At 36.3% G+C, this 25,242-nt stretch overlaps 1 protein-coding gene and 1 pseudogene across 2 annotated transcripts in view; one reads left to right on the top strand and one right to left on the bottom strand.

Moving 5' to 3' along the window:
- Window positions 1–3: 3 nt before the first annotated feature.
- LOC125270113 lies at window positions 4–2,323 on the bottom strand (annotated as a pseudogene).
- Window positions 1,646–25,242, top strand: part of mnx2a (motor neuron and pancreas homeobox 2a) — a 25,259-nt gene continuing 1,662 nt past the window's right edge. The window contains exons 1-6 of one of the 2 annotated variants that reach the window (XR_007185254.1): window positions 1,646–1,777; window positions 1,896–2,385; window positions 2,959–3,018; window positions 8,149–8,277; window positions 19,527–19,647; window positions 24,992–25,124. Coding sequence is in view for 1 of the 2 variants with exons in the window: in XM_048193375.1 (XP_048049332.1) it covers window positions 23,835–24,258; window positions 24,992–25,152 (585 nt within the window). In the remaining variant the exon portion in view is untranslated. Of the gene's footprint in view, window positions 1,778–1,895; window positions 2,386–2,958; window positions 3,019–8,148; window positions 8,278–19,526; window positions 19,648–21,542; window positions 24,259–24,991; window positions 25,153–25,242 lie in introns of those variants that run through there. The other variant, XM_048193375.1, reaches the window with a different exon arrangement.

Here is a 25,242-nt window from a genome sequence, read left to right as displayed (position 1 = left end):
CCCAATTGTCATCAGACTTTAATTTCTGTGCTACAGTGAAAGCACAGACAATATCCAGCCTCTTATATGATGCCCATTGACATGTACAAACAGCTGAATCATGAATAACAGCTACAGCAGGTGGTCATTTTTGTGCTGCATAGACATCGTGGGGGGAGGGGTGTCATGCTGGAAAATTTTCTGTTTTGCCTGTAGGTCTTTATCGCTTTTGCATGTGCAAATATACACAGATTATAAACAGATAAACAGTCCAACAACATATCATGAAAGGAGTGCAGATCTTTATATAAAAAAAAATATATTTTTTCTTTTTTATCTTGTTTCTAGACTTATTTCTATAGCATTTTTCCAGTTAATCTTTACTTTTTAATATATTTAACTTCTGCATAAGAAATAAAATGTAGAAAAATAATTGGGAACATTTAGTTAATGCGTTAACATTAGGTATCATGAATGTATAGCCCTTCAAAAAAAAAAAAAAAAAACACAGTAAAACGCTACATTTTAGCAGATAAAAATATCTGATTTCCCTGAGATTACAAAAAACGGCATTTAGAATTCCACTCCATCCTCATCATCTCCGATGCTGTCAGTGCCGACTTCTTCATAATCCTTCTCCAGAGCTGCCATGTCTTCTCTGGCCTCTGAGAACTCTCCTTCCTCCATTCCCTCTCCCACATACCAGTGCACAAAGGCTCTCTTGGCGTACATCAGGTCAAACTTGTGGTCTAGACGAGCCCAGGCCTCAGCAATGGCTGTAGTGTTGCTCAGCATGCAAACGGCTCTCTGTACTTTGGCCAAATCTCCACCAGGAACCACCGTTGGAGGCTGATAGTTGATACCTACTTTGAATCCAGTGGGGCACCAGTCTACAAACTGGATGGTGCGTTTGGTCTTAATGGCGGCAATGGCAGAATTGACGTCTTTGGGCACCACATCTCCACGATACAGAAGACAGCAGGCCATGTATTTACCATGTCGAGGATCACATTTCACCATCTGATTAGCCGGCTCAAAGCAGGCGTTGGTTATGTCAGCCACAGATAGCTGCTCATGATACGCCTTTTCAGAAGAGATCACTGGAGCGTATGTAGCCAGAGGGAAATGAATACGTGGATAGGGCACCAGGTTGGTTTGGAACTCGGTGAGATCCACGTTCAGAGCTCCATCGAATCTCAGCGAGGCCGTGATGGAGGACACGATCTGCCCAATGAGCCTGTTGAGGTTGGTGTAAGTCGGACGCTCGATATCAAGGTTTTTACGACAGATATCATAGATGGCTTCGTTGTCCACCATAAAGGCACAATCGGAGTGCTCCAGGGTGTGTGGGTGGTCAGGATGGAGTTGTAGGGCTCTACCACCGCTGTGGACACTTGAGGAGCAGGATAGATGGCAAACTCAAGCTTGGACTTCTTGCCGTAGTCGAACAGAGAGACGCTCCATTAGCAGGGAGGTGAAGCCAGAGCCAGTACCTCCACCGAAGCTGTGGAACACCAGGAAACCTTGGAGGCCAGTGCACTGATCAGTCTTTTGGAAGAGAGGAGAAAGGGCTTACCAAAAAGCCTACAATGCACTACTTTGGCTGAGAACATTCTACAGTAATGTTACAGTTTACAAACTTGTCAACAATAAATCGGACCAAAAATATTACCAGTTTGCGAATACGATCCAAAACTGAATCGATGATCTCCTTGCCGATGGTGTAGTGTCCCCTGGCATAGTTATTGGCAGCGTCCTCTTTTCCAGTGATGAGTTGTTCTGGGTGAAAGAGCTGGCGGTAGGTTCCTGTCCGTACTTCATCTGCATTCATAGAAAGCGGAACGTTTCAATCTGTTTCAATCTTACATGCTATTTTAAACCATTTGTAAACAAAAATATTCTTATACCAATCACAGTGGGTTCCAGATCAACAAAGATGGCACGTGGAACATGTTTTCCAGAAGCCGTCTCACTAAAGAAAGTGTTGAAGGAATCATCTCCTCCTCCTATTGTCTTATCACTGGGCATCTGTCCATCTGGCTGGATACCATGCTCCAGACAGTAAAGCTCCCAGCACGCATTACCAATCTGTGCTCCAGCTTGGCCAACGTGAACGGAAATGCACTCACGCTGGAGAAAGAGATTTATTTACTTAATTTAACCATAAATACTAATATAATAATATTAAAACATGTGTAATACAAAAAAAGTTATGCATTACCATATTGTATTTTGTCTTCCAGCCGATGCTCAGGGTTCGGAACGAAGCTCTAAATGTGTCAAAGTCTGACACAGAATATTTATACCTGGAGCATCATGCGGTAACTGTTCTCTGTAATAGGAGAGGTCACTGATGTCGATACTATCTTCAGGCTGAAAAAGGAGGAAGACAAAAAGAAAAATGAGGTTAGTGCCTCCTACACTCAGAGGAATAGTTTATTGTTAGGGCAAGATATAAAACTGAATAGACTGGTAAACAATATTACAAAAACCATCTTTGATCCTTTGGGGAACTTTCTGACAAAAGCACAGCTGAGCAAACTATATGCCTTTACATGTGCAAGGTCTTGGTTCATGTATTCTCAACACAAAGAAGCATATATTTACGAAAGTATTTGTAGGTTACTCATGTGAAGGCAACACTTTCATGAATTAATAATGGCTCCTCTTATTTCAGAGAGTTAGAGTAATGTGATACCCTCTGTGTGTGTGCTCTGAATGAGGTTTGTTGCAGGAGATTGAGAAATAGTAATACAATAGTTCCTCAGATTGAACTGTATAGATACTGAGAACTACGTACCTTAAATTTTTCTTTTATGTGGCTTCCTGAAAATCACAAGAACGCATGTCACTTCCTTTTTCTTGTAACCTGAGTATGTGCTGCGATGGCAAAACCTGTGCTGTTCATCAAACTGTGAACAGAATTAAGAGGATTTTATACTTCTTAATTCAATTTTATGTCTCTGTATCTGTTTACAGAAGTGTCTGCCTCCAGAGCAATGTTAAAAATGACTGTACTGGGATCACTTTACTTTAGAAGTAAGACTTTTACTCTTAATATGTGTGTAGTAGAAGATCAGATTTCACAGATTCATGCTTTGCTTCCATCCTCCCTCTGGCCTTTATTGTTCTTACAGCGCCATTCCACCGAATGGGTGCCATTTCTGTCCCCAGGACATTATATGTACAAATATGCATGAAAATCCTTCAGAAATCTTTTTTTTTTCTTTTGCATTGTTGTGTAACTCCATATCCCATCTGTGCTTTAAATACATTTTTTAAAAGAAAATCTATAATATTTTAGATAAAATACACATTTTAGTCATGTCTGTTTTCATTCAGTCCTGTTACCCTAACACATCCCCCCTCTAAAAAAAAAAATTCCACAAGACAAATTTTTAACAGGATATTGCATCATCTGGGTTGTCTGAAGATCATTTGAAGACTTAAAGCATGTGGTCTTATTTTCTTTAATGTATATTTGATGATATTGTAACTACAACTGGGAAAGTAAGTCTTAACAAACTGTCCTGTTACCTAAATTATTTCTTAGATTTAATGATTGTTTATTTTAAAAATACACATTTTTGGTGTGTATTTACTCATACATGCTATTAGCATGTATGCCATGTGGCTATATTATATTTATTTTCTATTTCTATCCTAAAAACTCAGTCCTGTTACTTTCAGTCCTGTTACCCATATAAAAAGTAACAGTAACTGGAGTGAGTAGTGTCCTCTGTTGTATTGATTTATTAGTGTGAATATTAATAGATACATTTGAAACCACATCTTTTTCACGTTTTAGCCTTCCAATGTTTTTGTCTAGCGAAACCTGAGCTTTTTAAACACTCTCTCCAAAGCAGATACATTTGAAAATGCATCTTGTGTTTTTGTGCCTGCTACTCACTTTCTCTTTGTTGATAAAAAACTTTGTTTTTTATATTACATTACCGCAATAATGATAGAAATACTCACAATTGCTGTCCTGCAGCAATTACATATTATATCATACATGGAATGGCATTTGAGTGGACCTGCACTGTAAAAAAAAAAAAAAAAAATATCCGCAGAAAAATTGAAAAGGCATTGTCAGTTATTGGGCCCTATTTTTTACAGACTTTTCAGTGTAGAAGTACCAGTGAGTGGTTGGATATTTGCTAATAAAATAATTGTGCCAGAAGAATGACATGAATACTTTACACCATTTTTGGATTAATGTGGGCGTATATGTTTATATATTACTATATAATACTGTTCACCTGATTGAAGTTCCCCCTTGGTAGAAATCGCAGGGGTCCTCTATACCTCTGGGTCCCCTGTACTCAGTCCCACCTTTCCCCCCACTAGCAACGCCCCTACTTCTAGGTCTACGCCGTGTGCAGAATTATTAGGTAAGTTGATTTTCTGATCAAATTTTTTACCAATTCACAATAATCTTAATAAATACTATTAATTTTGTAATTAACAATTAATATTTATAAGTGTATATAATCAAGTTCATGAAGGCTGGAAATGAAAAACGTCTTATATTCAGGTGTGCATAATTATTAAGCAGGGTTTCTTTTACAGGCAAAATGAGCTAAAAAAGATTTGACTGAAAAGACAAAAATTATTAAATGCTCACAAGGATTACCATTGGACAGCAAAATGCTCACTGGTTCAGCAGGGTCAGACAAAAACAGTTGGAGAAGAAAAGACACATTATCTGCAAAAGAATTAAGGTGAAGAATTAAGTGTGAAAGCATCAGGAACCCTTTAGTCTCCAGCACCACCATTTTCCAGAACTGCAACCTACCTGGAGTCTCCAGAAGTGTAAGGTGTCAGGATCTCAGAGACTTAGGTTAGCTAAAGAATCCTAAAAAATGACCCCCACTTAATAAGAATCATAAGCTGAAGTATTGTAAAATACATAAATACTGTTATGTATTATACAACACTTCAGCTTATGATTCTTATTAAGCACCTTGCACTTCTGGAGACTCCAGGTTGGTTGCAGTTCTGGCACTGGAGACTAAAGAGTTCCTGATGGTTTCACACTTAATTCTTCACCTTAATTCTTCATTATTTTGCAGTTAACATGTGTCTTTTCTTCTCCACCTGTTTTTGTCTGACCCTGCTGACCCAGTGAGCATTTTGCTGTCCATTGGCCATGCCTTAACTTTGCAATTTCTAGTATTGCATTAGTATTGCATCCTTCTCATGAGCATTTAATAGTTACATCTTTTTTTTTTTTTTTTGCTCATGTTGCCTGTAAAAGAAAACCTTCTTAATAATTATGCACACCTCAATATAAGACGTTTTTCATTTCCAGCCTTCATGACCTATTATACACATTTGATATAATGATTAATTACAAGTTAATAGTAGTTATTAAGACTGATGTGGTGTGGAATTAGTAAAATGTGCTTGGAAAAAAATATGATCAGAAAATCAACTTGCCTAATAATTCTGCACATGGTATATAGTGATTTTTTTTATGAAAATATCAATTATTTGAACATGAAACCAACAGTTTCTTTAAAATAAACATCTAATTGAGGGGAAAACAAAGGAATTAGCAAACATGTTTTTGAAAAGATGTATTAGTTTTGGTAACAGGACTGAGAAAAATGCATCCATCTTCCACTTGCAAATTTTGTAAAAAATTAAATAAAGTTAACTGAGATGGACTAATACATATTTTAAATAGTTAAATATAAGTGTTTTTAGATTCAGTAAAAAAAAAAAAAAAAAAAAAAAAATGCAGTTTTATTTTCAAGAGTTACCACAAGCAGATGACTCCCATTTGGTGGAATGGCACACAACCAAAAAACAAAAAAAGTATGCTATTGATTTTTGGACTTTTTGGGTTCCATGTAGAGTGTTGTTCATAAATTATTATTCCATCTAACAGATAAAGATTGACTCCATATGTCACCTTTCACTTTCTAACCTCATTCAACTTTAATGCATTGGTTGAACTCTAAAGATATTGATAGGTTATACTGGCGCCTAGCGGTTGTACAAGGTAAACGACAAACATGCAATAATCGAATAAACATTGCGTTTATCAATTTGACCAGCAGATGGCAGAAAAAAACTTTTGGCAGAATATTTTTTTCCAGTTTACTGCATGGATGCAAATCCAATAAAATACATTTTCAACATGTTTTGTATGTTTCCCTAAAAGTTTTGAATAAACATCTTACTCAGATATAGAATTTAAAAGCATACAAGTTAGGGCACTTAAATTGGCTCATTTATTTACAGAGAGAACAAATCATATGTCTTTATGCTAATAGCATCTGACTGCATATCACACATGGTGTAGTGCTAGTAGGTATTTATTTATAATTTGTCCATGTTCTCAAATAGTGCATGTAGCTGGAAAAAAATGGTATGTAGGGTTCATGTAAATGACAGTACATCATTATAAATTTAAATGCCAGAACAAAACCAAAACCATTTATATGCCAGAACAAAACCAATAATCTTTCACATTTATTCTTCTTTTCATACAGCACATATGAGTGTCCAGATGGGTTAAACGTCTGCTTCCTTCAGTAAGAACAGTGCTGGCATATGTGTCCACCAAACCAACTTTGCAACTTTGTTGATCTGGAGCCCTTTGTTATTGGTATGCCAATATTTAAAGTAATAGATAAATGGAAAACAATCATACCATTACACTTCTAATGAGTATTTATAATGATATTTAATTTGTCCAATCAGTATTCCTCTGTGTTGCACAGATTGGTCTGAAAATGCAAACTATTGCAGCTTGCTTGAGAGAATGCAACTGTTATTCCCCTTCACCAAAAAGTGTATTATTCATTTAGCAAAAAGCTCAGCAAACATGTAAATGTTTCTGAAGATAACCAATCCATTGTGCATTGTGGCAAAAACACCACTAGGGGACAGTATAACTCTAATCATGTAGTGAGGAGAATATTTTCATTGATTATATAGTTTTAGTAAGCCAATTTATTTATTTAAAATAATTTCATATTTTTTTAAAGAAAACAAATGAAAGTGCATGACTGCAAGCAGACCCAAATGTTAAAAACATGGGTATTAAAACATTTAAACCATATAGATCTTGGATTGATGAATGAATAGATTTAACAATATGCACTGCATACTACAAATTTCAATACACAGAAATTAGTATATGGGCTAGTGGGACAAAGCAAACCCAAATGCTAAAAGCTGGAAAGTTAAAAAGTGGAAATTTGAACTTGTAACTGAAAAATTATGACTTGTTAAAAAAAGATATATGCAATTCAATTTTATTTGTACAGTACAATATAGAGTGGACAGGAAGCAATGTAGGAGAAAGAGGGGGACGGGATCTGAAAGGACTGCTATCGGGACTTGAACTTGCGTCGTCTGATGTATCAGTGTGCTGCCCACCGTTCAAAGCTTTTTTTTCCCCCCTTCTTCTTATCCTTTGAATTAATTAAAACAATAGTGCATATTTCTCTCATATTTTCACATCAGTGCTCATATATATTCTTCAGTACAGTATATTTGCAAACACAATATAATTTCCAGGTTCACATTCTGATAGTATGTGAATCAGCTGCATATTGTAATATGCAGCTGATGAAAATAGGCAAAGGATCCACTAAGCAGTGGCCAACAGGTCTCAGAGCATTACAAAGAAATATGTTGGCCAGTAGATTTACAACCATCAAGGTCAGCAAGCTCAAAGTGACGTCGTACCTCTTTCCATGTCCAAATTAATCACTAGAGTGACCTTAACCCTGTAGCTCATACACACACAGAGGAATGAATTACACTTTGATTAAGGTTTGCCACAGTTATGTCCTCACCAACAACCCTGGGTCTCATGCTTACAGTGTATTTGATTGTCTTTCATGTATTACCCTTCCACTTTCTGTTTTTAGTAGCCTAAAAGAATATGAAAGGCTCTTCAGTTATTTTTGATTCTGCACACTTATAAGCATTAACTCTCCTTATAATCTCCTTTGTGTTGTCACTTGTAGAAATGGACTGCGCTAGTGTGATATATACCAGCAGTTTGACAGAAGTAAAAACAGTCATAAATGATGGAAAATTTTAGAGTAGGAAAAAATGTCACTTATTTACAATTCGATGAAACATGCTGTGTGATTAAGAAATTATATTTCTTATGTAATCTAATTAAGAATATTTCCCATGCAGGGTTTAGATGGAGCCCCTGGGAGCAACTAAAACACAAATGGTGTGAAACTGGCAATGGCATTCAGCTGTTAGCTGATTACATTGATTCCATTTATTTGTGACCGTTTTCCAGTCACTTCACTCCTGAAGGTGAGTATTTCATCTCCATATAAACACTTTGAGCTCGGAGCCCTTCTGTAGGCTCTGAATCTCACTGAGCAGATTGGAAAACGCAAAGCGTTTTGGGATAATCAATAAGGACATGGATCAATGCAGATAACTATTGATTTAATTCATTTACACACTCAACTTTCTCCCCACTTATGCAATTAGAATATGAAATGGCCAACATAGCATGTTTAATAAAATAGCATTTGCACATATCATCATCTATTTGAGAGTTGAATTTGGGAAATTTTAATAAAATTTCACTGCAATGGTATGTGGGCAGTGATCTTGATCTAAAAACTGTTCAGCAGCCTAAAAAGGCACTTTTAAGTCCCGTTTACACCAAGAACGATAACTACTGTATAATGATATCTATATTAGTTTCCAGCGGACAATATTGTTTTGTTTCTTCTAAAGCCCTGGGTATACTTTGTTTTTTTTTTACGTGTATGCTGGTGTACATGCGCACAGTCGAACACACAGCCTTGCAAAGCATACTTCATTCGACTCGTGCGCATACACAGGCGTTCGACGCATGCTCAGTTTTGAGCAATTTCTCACCATGAGTTACAACCCATGTAAACATCTTTATATTCTTTCATGCTGGCGTGGTACAAATGAGGGTACTTTCTAACCTCTTCGCACAATCTCTCGTCTATGTAGGCCTCCATTGTCGCTGTAGCTTGCATGTGTTCCGTTCTCTTCTGTTTATGCAGAAGACTGCTGACTTGACAGTTGGCCAAAAGACGACAATTGACACCTTGCACAAGGAGGGCAAGACACAAAAGGTCATTGCAAAAGAGGCTGGCTGTTCACAGAGCTCTGTGTACAAGCACATTAATAGAGAGGCGAAGGGAAGGAAAAGATGTGGTAGAAAAAAGTGTACAAACAATAGGGATAACCGCACCCTGGAGAGGATTGTGAAACAAAACCCATTCAAAAATGTGTGGGAGATTCACAAAGAGTGGACTGCAGCTGGAGTCAGTGCTTCAAGAACCACTACGCACAGACGTATGCAAGACATGGGTTTCAGATGTCGCATTCCTTGTGTCAAGCCAGCGTCAGAAGCGTCTCGCCTGGGCTAAAGACAAAAAGGACTGGACTGCTGCTGAGTGGTCCAAAGTTATGTTCTCTGATGAAAGTAAATTTTGCATTTCCTTTGGAAATCAGGGTCCCAGAGTCTGGAGGAACAGAGGAGAGGCACACAATCCACGTTGCTTGAGGTCCAGTCCAGAAAGTTTCCACAGTCAGTGATGGTTTGGGGTGCCATGTCATCTGCTGGTGTTGGTCCACTGTGTTTTCTGAGGTCCAAGGTCAACGCAGCCATATACCAGGAAGTTTTAGAGCACTTCATGCTTCCTGCTGCTGACCAACTTTATGGAGATGCAGATTTCAATTTCCAGCAGGACTTGGCACCTGCACACAGTGACAAAGCTAACCTTAACCCCATAGAAAATCTATGGGGTATTGTGAAGAGGAAGATGCGATATGCCAGACCCAACAATGCAGAAGAGCTGAAGGCCACTATCAGAGCAACCTGGGCTCTCATAACACCTGAGCAGTGCCAGAGACTGATCGACTCCATGCCGCGCCGCATTGCTGCAGTAATTCAGGCAAAAGGAGCCCCAACTAAGTATTGAGTGCTGTACATGCTCATACTTTTCATGTTCATACTTTTCAGTTGGCCAAGATTTCTAAAAATCCTTTCTTTGTATTGGTCTTAAGTAATATTCTAATTTTCTGATATTCTGAATTTGGGATTTTCCTTAGTTGTCAGTTATAATCATCAAAATTAAAAGAAATAAACATTTGAAATATATCAGTCTGTGTGTAATGAATGAATGTAATATACAAGTTTCACTTTTTGAATGGAATTAGTGAAATAAATCAACTTTTTGATGATATTCTAATTATATGACCAGCACCTGTAGTTGTGGTGTGGACTCTGCTTTTCTTTTATATTTAGAATGATATTTAGAACTAAATCTTTATCGTTATAGTTATCATCCTTGGTGTGAACGGGCCTTTAATGTGGAATTCAGATTGAAGTTTTGACCTGAATTTTCATTTAGAACTTCTAAACTATATCTTAAATCCTCAAAGTAGTCAAAGTAATAACATGTCAGCTGTCATTGTGTTGCTTTCTGTTATGTAAGTTTTGAAAGGACAGAGAGACAAATCTATGGTTGACAATCTCTTTGATCTGTTAATCATTACTGGTAACTTCCAATAAAAAAAACTTCCAGTCTTCTCAGTGAAACTTCGCAGAACTTTGACTAAAACATTCTGTAAAGTTTCTCTCAAAATTACAAACAAAATGTTAATGCTGTTAATTTTAACGATAAATGTTCAAATCATTAGCATTAAACCACTGTTATTAATACATTGTTAGTATAACATCTTTAAATGTTGGTTTGAGCAGTATGACCATTCTTAATTTAAATGTATATCCATTAATGAACTTTACATCCATGATTTAATGAATCATCAGTTTAGTTTAGTTCTTTATTGGCCTCTATTATTTTATCATTTTACTTTCTTTTTTTAGTGTTATGAAACTGTATTTTAGCACTAGCTCCCTGGCATCATTTCCATGAATACACTGACAGGATATGTTTGCATAATGAGAAAATGAACGTTCATATAACAAGGGAAAATTTTCTTAAAACATTACAAAATGGTAGTTTTGTCTAATTGGATACATGAGGTATAATCTCAATCTGGGTTGTTAGGCTCAAGACATCTGTTCCTGGTGCGATTTTAGGCTTATGGTTTTGACCGTTTCTTCGGTCTCTCAAAGTTCTGATCATGGTGTATTAAGAATGGATTTACAGAATTTGTAACGGTTTAATCTGGTGACAGTTAAAGCATGCTGGTAATTTATCGGCCATGTCTTAACGTGAGGTTTGATAGGGTCTAATTGGTGGATTAGGGCCTTGTTAAAACAGATTAAGACTGATAGGATTATGTGGCTGTGAGAGAGATGAGACAAAACAGGAGATGCAGCACGAGTTAGGGGTGTCAGTGGGAATTAGTTGATTAAAGCAGCCTCTACAATGGCAGCCCCAGGAGGAGGCGTAGGATTGTGATTTATTCCTGCTAGTGGGTGGTGGAGCATTTGTGTATTCTTCCACATTGTTGTCAGAGCGAGAGTGAAAAGTCTTCATCAATTTGTACCCATTATCATGTCAATAGACTAAGAGGGGTTGGGCATAAACGCACACACACACACACACACACACACACACACACACGCACACACTTCTGTTCCCTCCTTCTGTGTGAGTTTTTGAAATAATTCAGTGGGATTCTTTCCCTGGCACACTCTCTCTCACTCGCTGTCACACACACACACACACCCTCCAGAGTCCTTTTACCGTAAACCTTATTCATTTTCCTGAAACAGTGACATAGACAGGCCTTCATGTTGATTAAATGGACAGGCAGCTTTGAAACACCAGGACTTTGCTACACTGTTGCAAATTTTATCAGAAAATTAGTTATGTAACAGTGTGAGCGCGTATCTAAATGCGCCAAATGTTTTGCAAATGTTTCAGCACTTAATCTCCAGTTAGTTCTCACACTCAAGGTCACATATAAAAGCTGAGTTTGTCCCAGCTGGAACCATTAAGAATTCATTTGCTCATTTCAAGGATTTAAAAGGACATTTTCCGAGAAGCCCGTGATAAAGTTTAGTCAAAGAAACAGAAATAGACAGTTCTAGATATGCAGAACAGGAAAAGAAAACTTGAAAAGCACTTGAATCCCGAATCAAAGTGCATTTTAGACCAATTCTGAACTTAATCTCCTGGTCTCTATTACTGACACTTTATATAATAAAAGACAGATTATATATTCTATAAGGTCAGCTATGCCGAGAGCCTTTAATACCTCATACGCACTTAAAGTTCTCTGTGATTTGTTTTCATTGACCTGTAAACAATACCAGGTGTTAAAATGTCAACCATTGCAAAAGACAAATGACAATCTGTCCTTTGATGCTTATCCATTGAGGACTTCTACTCCCATTGAAGAGTCACACTGCAGTATGGCTCTTTACCAATGCAAACAGCATAAACAAACAAACTCACAGACACAAGTAGGCAAGATTATATTTGTGGGTGAGGCCATATGATTTCATAGTGCATTCATTGTCATTTTATGCTTTATTCAAAAGACCATTTTAGATGATCTAACTGCTGCTGAATAAACTTGAGTGAATGAATAGAAATTAATCCCCCATTCAAGTTTTCTTTGTCTGTAAGTAAGAAAGAAAGAAAAAACAGTTGATACTGTGCTAATACATAAACTATTATTATATTATACTATATTATATTATATTATATTATATTATATTATATTATACTGAATTATATTCCTGTAGCTCAACTGGTATAGCTAACAATGCCAAGGTCACAGGTTTGATTCTCACACCAATAAAATGTGTACTTGAAATTACTGTAAGTCACTTTGGAGCATGCAAGTTTTTTGCATTGAACATGCTTTATGCAAAATGTTTTTGTATTAGTAAAACACATTAAACTAGGCATTCATCAGTGCTTGCAAAGGACATATTAATCACAGTATAGGAACAGCAGGACATTTAACTAATGCATGACCAGATGTACAATTTAGCAGTGCTGCAGTGTTTTAATTAGTCCAATTGCAGCGAGTGTCCAACCCTTCAGCCACACCACAGCATTTAAGGGTTAAGCAGACTGATAAATGGCTTCTTTCACTGAATACAGGCTTTTGGCTGTGCTGGGGCTCATTTTGTCTGCGTCCCCCCCCCATCTCCACCCCCCTCTTGTCTTTCTGGGGTCAGTCAGTGAGACGATAATTGAGAGATTCCCAAACAGTAATCTCTTATCTGCCTGATTGACCTCAAGTCCTATTCAGTAGAAAGCAACCAAGTGACATCTGTTGACTCTGCTTGAAAAGGACATTGCCGGCTGCATTTGTTTAAGTGGCTGTACACCCTTTGGGATCACAGTGTCCCCTGCTTCTATAAACATGATGAGCTGTTAAACACTCCAGCTTGTTTTCGGAGGTGGCATTATCTTCTCTTGATGCTAAGTGGACAATTCAGAGAAAAATAATTGAGCTATAGTCACACATTATACAAAGACAATCTTATATATCAGACACTTTTGAAAAAACACCAAGATTAGTTTATTATTGTACATGTAATAATGGTGATGTTTAATAATGCCTAAGAAATCTTATTTGGAGAAAACAGGTGGTGGAAACCTGTAGTTTTCACAGTTAAAGGGATAGTTCACCCAAAAATGAAAATTTGTCATTTATTCACCCTCAAGTTGTTCCAAACCTGTGTGAGTTTCTTTCAGCTGCTGAACACAAAAGAAGATATTTTGAAGAATATGGGTAACCAAACAGTTGATGGGCCCCAATGACTTCCATAGTATGAAAAAAAGTTGATGGGGCCCATCAACTGTTTGGTTACCCATATTCTTCAAAATATCTTCTTTTCTTCTTTTGTGAAGAAATTCATACAGGTTTGGAACAACTTGAGGGTTAGTAAATGATGACAGAATTTTCATTTTTGGGAGAACTATCCCTTTAAATTGCAATATATGCACCAAAATAGCTTGTACTTTTAAAATATATTCTGCATAAATGTGTTTATTTTAAACTTGATCTGATCTGAGAATGAATGACAAAATTAAAATGGTTAAAAAAGTGTGTGTTTTGGCATAATGGTCGCATTTTGGAATGCATGCGCTTACAAATGTGTGAAACTCCCTATGTATGACCTTCCCAGATTTGACTCCAAACATGTTGCGACCGTTCCTCAATAAATCATCCGTCTTAATCAAAGTAGAGCCCTCCTCCATCACTAAAGCAGTGCAGCGAGTCCAATTCCACTACACAATGCGGCATAATGGAACTATTTATTTCCATAATGCCGCATTGTCACTGTGATGTTGCGCCCTCGGGACGATGACGGAGAGGCGGAAGGATCGAGGAGAGGTGACGAAGTGCTAGAACAGAAAGGGTGGGGGGTTTCTAATTAGCGAATGAAATTTCATGTTGGGCTCCATAGGAGATAAATTAGCTTTTGACAGCTCCTCCCTTTCAGCTTGTCAGAACCTCTGACAGAACGGCTAGTTAACGGATTGCTAATTCCTCTTTTAGGCCTCACTGGTTCGGACTGCTGTACACAGCCAAGACCATTTCCTAAATGGGCTGAAGCCATATGTAGCGGTGGCAACATGCCACTTTACACAGATGCAGTTATACCAACCCGATCTCATGCATAAAACATAACTGTTTTGGTGGCGATTTCTCATGAATTCGTACAACTTTATTCGTACGAAAAATGTAAAAAAGCCAGGCATGAAGGTCCACCCCTAAACCTAACCATCAGTTGGGAGTAAGCAGATCATATGAAAACATGAGATTGTACAAATTAATACAAACTAGCCACTAAGTCACCAAAATGTAAAATTTGCCATGAGAGTGTCTCAGTTACACCTAAAGCAAGTCATCAGTGTTGGGGGTAACACATTACAAGGAACTTGAGTTACGTAATCAGATTACTTTTTTCAAGTAACTAGTAAAGTAAGGCATTACATTTAAAGGTGCAGTGTTTACATTTTAGCGGCATCTAGCGGTAAGGTTGGGAATTGCAATATAGAGAAGCTACGGTGGCCAACACAGGACAAATATGTCATCGTCTGAGACAGCAGAGAGTATCTAGTCAATCAAATGCACTCAGAGCAGTTTGTCCGTTTAGGGTTACTGTAGAAACATGCCGGCGCAAAACGGCGACTTAACATGTAAGGGGACCAGGGGTGTATGCAGACAGAAATGGCTCATTCTAAGGTAATAAAAACATAATGGTTCATTATGTAAGGTCTTTATACACCACTGAAATCACAGTTATGTATATTATATTGCATTTCTGTCAATAGATCCTCCTAAAATTTGTTTAATTTGCCCTCCACTGTACAGGCATGAATTTGCATTTCCTTCCTTCATAAAAAGTAACTAAGTAATGCAATTAGTTACTTTTTTATTCTAATGCATTACTTTTAAAAGTAACTTTCCCCAACACTGCAAACATTCCCCAACATTCTGAAAACTTAGTATAATAACCTTCTTCATTAGCTATGTTTCCATCCAAAGTTGTGAATTTTGGAAACTTATGCACAAAATTGTAATGTCGCATAAACATTTGTGAATAAAGCAGCATTTCCATCCCGTGTGTTCTAAAGAACAAAATTGGCACAAAATATCTGTAGAATCATGTTATATCATGTTTTCTTGCATTCGGATGCTTATTGTGAACGCAGTCATGTGAAATGCTTCTGGGAGGCCATTATACCAAATCATTCTGATGACAGACTGACTCAGGCATTTCAGAATGATCAAACCAACATTTGAGATGTAGTGCAATGAAATTGGTCCACTGGTCCAATTGGTTCATTCAGTCTAGTTATCCAGTCACATCCACTGAAAAGTTGTGATTTTTTTTTTTGTCATCGAGGGATTTATTCGATAAATGTGTTTCCATCATTGTTTATGCACATCTTCTTATCGGACAAAAAATGTATACGCCTCAATTGAGCGCATTAAGTTTTTATGAGCATTTTTTTTAATGCGATATCCTAAAATGCTCATAAAATAGTTGATGGAAACAGCTATTGTTGTTGATCTTCAATCCTGCTGTACTGTTCAGCTTATTGCACGCAAAATCATTTTGAGTACAGTGATAATTATGAAACTTAAAAATTATATTGTTATTTGATGATTCAAGACAGTCGACATGGTTTTAGAGTTTGATTTTTATAGAATTTACACTTTTTTTGTTAAAAAAAAGTCAAAAAAGGAAAAATTAACTAATCACTAATCATATACCTGAATTTGCAATCATATGAACTCCTTTGTACAGATCAGATGTTCTTGCTTCCATTGAAACACAATATGCTTATTGGAATATTCCCAATTTCATTCTTAAATATCAATTTTTCAATTCAACTTTTCACTATTATTTGTAAAGGGAGAAAATATTAAATTTGAAAAAATGCATCATTTTCACTAGTGTTCCAAAGACGCAAGTTTCAGTAATGGTCAAGATACTAAATTATTCACAAGCGAGATTTGTTTCTGGATGAGAATATGCTTTCTAGGACCCTTTTTGTGCCCCCTGACTTGATCCCCCATAGATCATCATACATTTAAATACACCTAGCAGCCTATGCAGTCACTCTGCAAATTGGCATAGATTTGCAAAGCAAATATTAAATTTTAACGACAACCTTCCAGACAAGCACTGAGATTTAATGTGTGCATGTCATTATCTAAGAGAATATTTAATGAATTCCTGATGGAAATCAGATGCTGTAATTTATGAATGACAGGTTTATGATATAAAAGCACAGACATAATCAGTACATAAAGGGATCGCAGTCTGTATACAGATGTTTGTTTCAGGGTTATTCACGAAAATGGCGAATGGTGTGTAGACTATATAAATTTCCATTGGAGTTAAAAGCTAAAGGATATCAGTTTTTGTTGTGTTTTTGTTTTTATGCTTTCTACTTCTCTTTCTACTTCTCTTTATGCTTTCTAATTTCATTCTTGTCTTTTTAAGAAAGCATTACTTAGCATGTGTGCTGAAGGGTGCACAATTCAGAAAGGTGAGGTGGGCTTCAATCATGTTTTTGAATTAAGGCTGCATGCGCAGGTTCCTTCATTCCTGCCAAAGTGAGGACTGTTTGATTAAAAAACATATAGTCTATTGGTGGGTGGAGCTGCTTATCCTGCAGCGGGATTAGGTGCATCCATTTGGATGAGCAGGGCTAATTGAACTGTCATATTTAATTTGCTCACCTCTGACAGCCACACACGCATACAACCCTGGATGAATCTGTGAGCTGACTAGGATGGTCCTGGAAGATAAACATAGAGCCTTATTAGATGTAGTAGTTATCCATCATACCTGTCCTGTTATATATCTCCAGACTGACCAAACACACACATACCCCTACACAAAAGGCCACGGCAATTCAGCCCTGCTTCTGTGCATGTTGTTTGATTTTTGCTTTGCTAATTAAATTTCACCCTGACATATAAAAATACGGCTATACTTTGGAAGTTATTACATTGTGGTTCAGAAATCTGGAATGATATCCCATAAATTTTTGTGGCTCAGGAGCAATAATAGCCCCAAAAAAATGTTCTGATTAAACTTTTTTTTTATATTTTATATGTCTGGAAGGAGATTGCATGGCACATATTTTGTTTATTTATTTACCATACTTTTTTAATGTAATGTATACATTTCATTAAATGTTTCATTAAAATATATACTGTAAAAAAAATCCACATATTTCATGTTCAAACTTAAAGGTGCTGCCTTACATTTTTAAGCATAATCAAAATGGCTGTACAAGTCATTTCAACTTTGGGGCCTTTTACCCGACACCGTTTTCAACTAAAAACGGAAAACATTTTATGCGTTTTGACTGTTCATTTACACGACAATGGCGTTCATGGGGTTCAAAGTGCAAGGTTTTGAAAACTATACCTTTATTGTCTCTATGTAAACTACAAAAAAAAAGCGAATTCGTGAAAATGTGACGTCATGCGCATGTGTATATAGGGCCCTATTTTAATGATCTAAGCGCATGGTCTGAAGCTCACAGCACAAGTGCACTTAGGTCGTGTCCGAATCCACTTTTGCTAGTTTAACAACGGAAAAAATGGTTGGCGCACCCGACGCATTGTCTAAAAACGTTGTTCCTATTCTCTTAATGAGTAATGGGTGTGTTTTGGGCATAACATGCAATAAATCAATCAGAGTCTCATCTCCCAGTCCCTTTTAAAGCCAGTTGCGCTCGTGCCATAGCAGATTCGCTATTTACATGGTGGAATTTGCAAGCTGATAAACTGAACACTTCTCTAGCGAGGAAACGGACCTGCTCGTGCACGAAGCGCGCGAGCAGACCATCTACGGGACAAGCTGGATTCCACCAAAGCATTTTTATCTTTATGCACACAATAATAATCTTTTACATTGTAATCCTTTTATTTTTAATATTTGGCATGTTTGTGCAAAAAAAAAAAATACTGCGGCATTGACTTTAGACCAGGTTTCAGCTGGTCATTTGCGCAGTCTATTTCAGTTGCCTCAAAATAGCAACACGCCAACAATGCGCCTGAACACACCTCATTTTCAGACCAGCACGCCCATGGGCGAACAAATGGGCGCAAATGCATTTGCTATTTAAACAATGTGGCGCAAGACGTGAAAACGATAACTACTTTGGGCTGAAACTAGCAAAAAACACTTGCGCCGGGGGTATGATATTGCCCCAGTGTTTCTTTACAAAGTGACATCGCCAACTACTGGCCTGGCAAGAATAATACAGCGTTTTTAGTCATTTTCACGGATCCGTTTGAACGGGGGTCGTTTTGATAACGTTGTCGTCTGTATGCAAATATAACATAAAGTAAAAACTTTTTCCGTTTTTAGTACATAATTGTCGTGTAAACGTGAAATGTATAATGTCACATTTGGTATTGTACTTTTATTTATTTGTTTATATGAAATGTATAATGTCATATTTAGTACTGCACTTTTATTTATTTATATTTTTTTATTAAATTTATAATGTCATAATTGATACTGCACTTCATTCATTTCATTAACATAAATAAATAAATAAATAATTGATATTGCACTTAATACATTTCATTAAAATAAATAAATAAATAAAGTGCAATGCCAATTAAGACATTATACATTTTATTAAAATAAATAAATAAATAATGTCATAATTGGAATTACACTTTTATTTATTTATTTATAATGTCATAATTGATATTGCACTTCAAAATAAATAAGTAAAGTGCAATACCAAGTATGACATTATACATAAATAAATAAAAAATGATATTGTACTTAATACATTTCATTAAAATAAATAAATAAATCATGTCATAATTGGTATTGCACTTTTATTTATTTATTTTTTTTATGAAATGTATAATGCCATAATTGGTATTGCACTTTTATTTATTTATTTACTTTTTTTTTTAAGTAAATGTATAATGTCTTAATTAATTATTGCACTTTTATTGATTTTTATTTTTATTTTTTTATGAAATGTATAATGTTACAATTGGTATTACACTTTTATTTATTTATTTCTAAAATGTCCCATAATTGGTAACACAGAAATATTTGTGTCTTTTTATGTCAGCGAGAGAACCACCCACGATGCGCCACCAGCTCCTGATGTTGCCACCATTTTTTCCGGAGCAACAGATGTTTGTAGCAGCTCTGCGGGACTAATTATCCATCCCAGTCATCCTCTCTGTGTAGTACGTGCACGTGTGTGTGTTGAACTTTCTGTTATGCTTTAACTCAACAACGGTAGGATTTACCAGTAATTATCCAGAAACACACCCCTCTTGCCTCTGCCATTGTCTTGATGTCTCTGCAACATAGCTGTCATTAATCATACGATTCAACACAGGCCTGAACTGGTTAACCTGCACCGCCCAGCCCTGGTTACTGAGGAAGTTTTCAATTCCCTCTGGTCAATCACAAGGACACAAGAGTGCAACAATGGGATGGTTATGAAAGGAAATTAAAATAAGACGCAACTATTCAGTGGATTCCAGCATGTAATTTAAACTTTTGGTAGGTCTGAACAAAGAGCTAAATTTGCTGAGTAGGAAGACTGGAATTGGAAATTAGACAGCAGCACATAGGTTGTTTCCTTAGCTTTAACGCTGAAATCTACACAAGCACTGCTATTTTTTACATCTGACCTAGAGCAAGAGGTCAGACAGTTACGAAAGGGTTCAGCCCATGTCGCATTTGTGTATGAATAGCTGTCCATTCAGTGGCTCTTTTACAGTCTCTTGAATACAAGTGTTGGCTCCCTTCTGGACAGCCAGAATGCAGAGTGCTTGCACTTTTGGCAGGCTTGTTAGGCATCTGTGGTCTCTTTTTTTAGAAAGAGGACATTTATTTGTAGATCTGTGCCTTGCAAAAAGTGTTAACATTTTACTCTTACGGTGAAATTTAGTTCTCATCATTTTAATCAGACATTTTTTAACTAAAATATTTGTAACCAAAAAACGAGTTGTATTTGCATAGTTATTCAGTCCTCACATTTGTAAAAGACACTTTGCAGTAAGTAAAAAACATTGCACAAAACATTGCATACATTTAGATGTGTTTCTGGCCCATTCACCCAGTTGGATATGGTTGAACAACAATTTTCAAATAGTACCACAGTTTCTGAATTGGTGAAGATCAGGGCAGAAACTTTATCTTATGCTTTTTGCAGAACTCCAGATGAGTTTTCACATGGTTCTTTTTGACTAATGGCTTCTTTTGTGTCACTCTCTTATTTAGTTCTTTGCACAGGGAGTTGAACACTTTTAGGGACCACAGGTACCTAATTCACTACATTAATTTTTTAACAAATTGTTTTCAATTGCATACATGCTGTGCTAATCGATCTTCTTTTAAATGAACTATAGTTTCATTTTCACAGCTGTCCTTCCCAACCCAAAAAATGTACTTAACGTGGTACTTATTGTATTTTATTGTTTGCAGAGTCCAGTGCTCCTTGTCCTTTTTAACACAGTGTTGCATCTAAAAAAAAGTTGTATTAATTATTACTAATTATATTAATTGTATAATGTTTATACTGACTAATAATATTAGTATTTCATAACTAATTCAATTTAGTTCCTTAAAATAATAATATTTTTTAAAAATATTTGTTATTTTGCCATTTAATTGATATTGGAGAGAGACGACTGTACCATACTCAATTTTAGGAAAAAGAAAATCCCATTAATTTTCCAACATTAACAGAGAATTTTAGTTATTGGCGAAAAAATATTTATGTTCATGCAATTGTTTCTAAAATATATTTCAGCTTGGAAAAAAAAAAATGTTAAAATTGTCATCTAATTATTTTAATTTCTGATTAAATGAAAAGTAAGCCACTGACAGTTACAATTTATTGCATTTATATTTGTGACCCTGGACCATAAAACCAGTCATAAGGGTACATTTTTTTTAAATTGAGATTTATCTGAAAGCATGAATAAATAAGCTTTCCATTGATGTATGGTTTGTTAGGACAATATCTGGTCGAGATACAAATATTTGAAAATCTGGAATCTGAAGGTGCACAAAAATATTGAGAAAATCGCTTTAAAGTTGTCCAAATTAAGTCCTTAGTAATGCATATCCACTCACAAAAACACATTTTTGATATATTTACGGTTGGAAATTCATAAAATATCTTCATGGAACATGATCTTTATTTAATATCCTAATGGTTTTTGCCATAAAAGTAAAATCGATCATTTTGACCCATACAAAGTTGGCTATTGCTACAAATATACTCCTGCGACTTGTGACTTGATTTGCATGAATATATATTTCATTAAACAGCACTTTTGTGTTGTTGTTGTCTAATACTGAATGTGTATCACTTGGTCCCTCCTACTTTGTATTGGCCATTTTCAAAACCTCAAAATATTTTATTTGTCTTCCCTGAAATTAAAGAAAAGAAAGACAAATCATTTTATTATCTGTTCTGCTGTGTGTAAACCCAAGCACTGTTAATGATTGACAGGTAGAAGCCTAATAATTGACCTTTATCTTCCTAATGAACTGAGATTAATTATAACCTCAAGGTCTTGTCTGGGAACTCACTGACAGTGCTGAGAGCACAACCAGACTTCCCATGAGAAAAACTATTCACAGAGAGAGAGAGAGAGAGAAAAAAAAGAGTGCAAATAACTGAACATTAAATGAAGACAACAGCAGTTCACCTCAAAAGCCATGACTTTGAGCTATTAAATAATATTGGCTTCTTTCTCGTTTTTGAATCTTTGCTCAGTCTTTGACACAGTAATGATTTTTTGTTGTCTTTTTTTTTTTTTTTTTTTTTTAATTCGTACTGCACTTTCTTCCGTGTTGGCACGCTCTAGTGTCAGATCGTTATTCTCTCCAAACGTCTCAGCAGCCCTCGTGCAAATAAACGGCTGTTTCGACATTATTACTGGAAAAACAAGCAGCAAATAAGCGGCAGATAATGACAGAACATTACAACTGCAGCGTGTCCGTTTGCGTTTATCATGCTTGTTGATTTATTTGTGCATTAGTATATGTTTGCACCAGATAAGAAACAAGGGTGAGCGAGTGGTCATGCAAACACGCCGCATATAGTGTGAGAAAAGCAAGGCGGAATCGCACCTGCGAGCGCGCGGAGTGGAAAAGGTCAACCTGTCCGTGTCCGCCATTGTCCCTTTGTCAAGGTTAGTGTGAGTTAGTTAGCAATGTATTTGAACCTTTAAATATATATTCCACCATTCAGGAGAAACCTGAAACTTAATTTCGAGAAGAGTGGAACTAATGTTTAATTCCTCCTCGTACACTATGAATTCCTCTTCGATGCTCTAAAGAAGATGCTTTAGTCAAGCAGTCTGAGTGAAATTTGAATTACCATCTGATTGTGACAAGACAAGGACATATAGGCTATCTCAGATAAACGACTGGCTATTCAGAAGCAATTCATTTCAGATTAGGCCTACAAGATTTTTATTTTATTTAGATGTTCTATTCTTTTAATTGTTATGATGTAGGCTTATTTAAAATATTTCTAACATTGTAATTTTAATTAATAAAGGGACGTTATTATTAACTTGCACCAAACATCTAAATCTTAAACATTTTTACGAATGTAATTACTGATGAGGAAAATCAAATTTAATAAAGTGAAATAATATTGCCATAACATACAGTGTAATCACATTTTCATACAGTGAAATAAGAAAAATATAATAACATAGATCACCAGTTGAAATCATATCGATAATGTTAATAAATATGTAGACTATTTGTGATATTTTGTTTGCTAAAAAAATGTGTGCAGTATTTAGTGTAAAATAACCATTTTTTGTATATTAATCTCAACCTATAACACATTTACTTATTGTTGTTTACGTTGCTGTTTTATTAATAGCCTATTGCAAACTATTGGTAGACCAAAATTATTTTTCCAAAGGACCAATTGTTGTAAACAAATGTTTGTGTGGCCAATTTATATATTTTTATATAAATTTTTATATATATTTTTAAGTCGTAAGAGATGTGAATTGTATGGCTTGATGTTGAAATAAATGCGTGTGTAGTGAATTAATTAGAATATTTTTGGAAGATTCTCAACTATAAGAGCATCCAAATGAACCAATCAGAGAGTGTTTAGGAGGAGCGTGCTAGAGCGCGAGACAGTCAAAAACTGATGCCTGCTCGCGCTCCAGGCATAGTGTTGCGTCACGGGTATAGAGATGAAAACACAGTTATAGAGAAACAAAATATCCACAACTGTCTTAAAGAGTTAGACAATATTACCAACGGTCAGGTCAGTGGCCTAAGGAAGAGTTCATTGTAAATTAAACCTAGTGTGAAGAAAAAAGAAACTCTTAAACTAATTTATAACCAAATTTTAGCTTGACACTTAAAGTTCAGCTCCATGGATAAGTCGAAGAACTTTCGAATAGACGCTCTGTTGTCAGAGAGCTCTCAGCGGATAGTTCGCGAGGATTCCCCGGGACTGTGCAATGAAGGTACTGACATTGAGCCCGCAACATGCAAACGGACACAAAACTCTCCTACTCGCGCTTTTCAGCTTCAGACAGGGGTCATACCCAAACCAGGCATGCTAAACATTTCTCACCCAGGATTAACATCACTTTCTCAAGGGTCTATGCCAGGAATGTATCCCTCACCTATGTACTCCATCGCGGCACTTGGAGCGCAGCATCCCACCTTCGCGTATTCTGGTTTCGCGCATCCGTACCAGGACCACCTGAAAGCAGCAGCCGTGGCCGGTTCATTTCCGTTAGAACACTGGCTCCGGGCAGGACTCATAATGCCTCGCCTTGCAGACTACAGCGGTATGTGTCCTTTCTGCATACTAGTTTAAGTTTTACTGTTTAAGTGACTTACTTTAGAATTAAAAAAAGTATTGTCAAGCAATTAAAAATGTCTAAATGATGCCACTTTAAGTATAATTTCAAAGTAAAAACTGCTTATTTCCATCAAGTTTGCTATAATTTCTTTAGTTTTCATAGAAAATAATGTTACCAACATATTTATAAACCTTTATGAATCCAAAAATATAGGGAAAATAACATCACATAAATATATAACATATATATGTTCTCTCAGCAAAAACACAAAGTGAACTCACATGCCATAAATATTCTCTAGCATAATTGAATCAGTATTTACTGCTAACGGAACTATAATGTAAGCTTTTTTTTTATTTTCAGTCTTTTCATAGCATCATAAATGACAACTCCATTAAAACAGCCTTCATCGAAAGGAAAACTATAAAGATACACTTAAAACGGTCTGAGCTTCATCAATAAAGTTATCTGGTAGCATTTATTGAATTTTCATTAAGTTAATGGTGCTCTCTGGTGTTTTATTGTCCCGCTAAAGCAATATCTCCCAGCCCTGTCATCAACAATAAACTGAAGTAAAGCTGTTATCATTATCTATTAGGGGGGAGTAACAAGAGGTGAATATGTTCTTGTTTGCTGCGTCTGCTTGGTGTCTTCACCGTATGTCTTTGTGTTTTGGCACGAGTCTTACACCTCCTTTATCAAAAAACTCTCTTCTCAGGGGCACCTCAATCTGGTCTGATTGGAAAGTGCCGGAGGCCACGCACAGCTTTCACCAGCCAGCAACTGCTAGAGCTGGAAAACCAGTTCAAACTCAACAAGTACCTATCACGACCCAAACGCTTCGAAGTGGCCACTTCTCTCATGCTGACTGAGACGCAGGTGAGGAGAAAGCAACACACATTCATGGCTATTCGTAACAGTTTTATGTTTAAACGAATTAGTAGCTAATATGAAATTGTACAATCTCAA

The sequence above is a fragment of the Megalobrama amblycephala genome, linkage group LG6 (genome assembly GCF_018812025.1).
Source record: "Megalobrama amblycephala isolate DHTTF-2021 linkage group LG6, ASM1881202v1, whole genome shotgun sequence".
Classification (NCBI taxonomy): domain Eukaryota; kingdom Metazoa; phylum Chordata; class Actinopteri; order Cypriniformes; family Xenocyprididae; genus Megalobrama; species Megalobrama amblycephala.
This window is presented reverse-complemented; position numbering and strand designations above follow the sequence as displayed.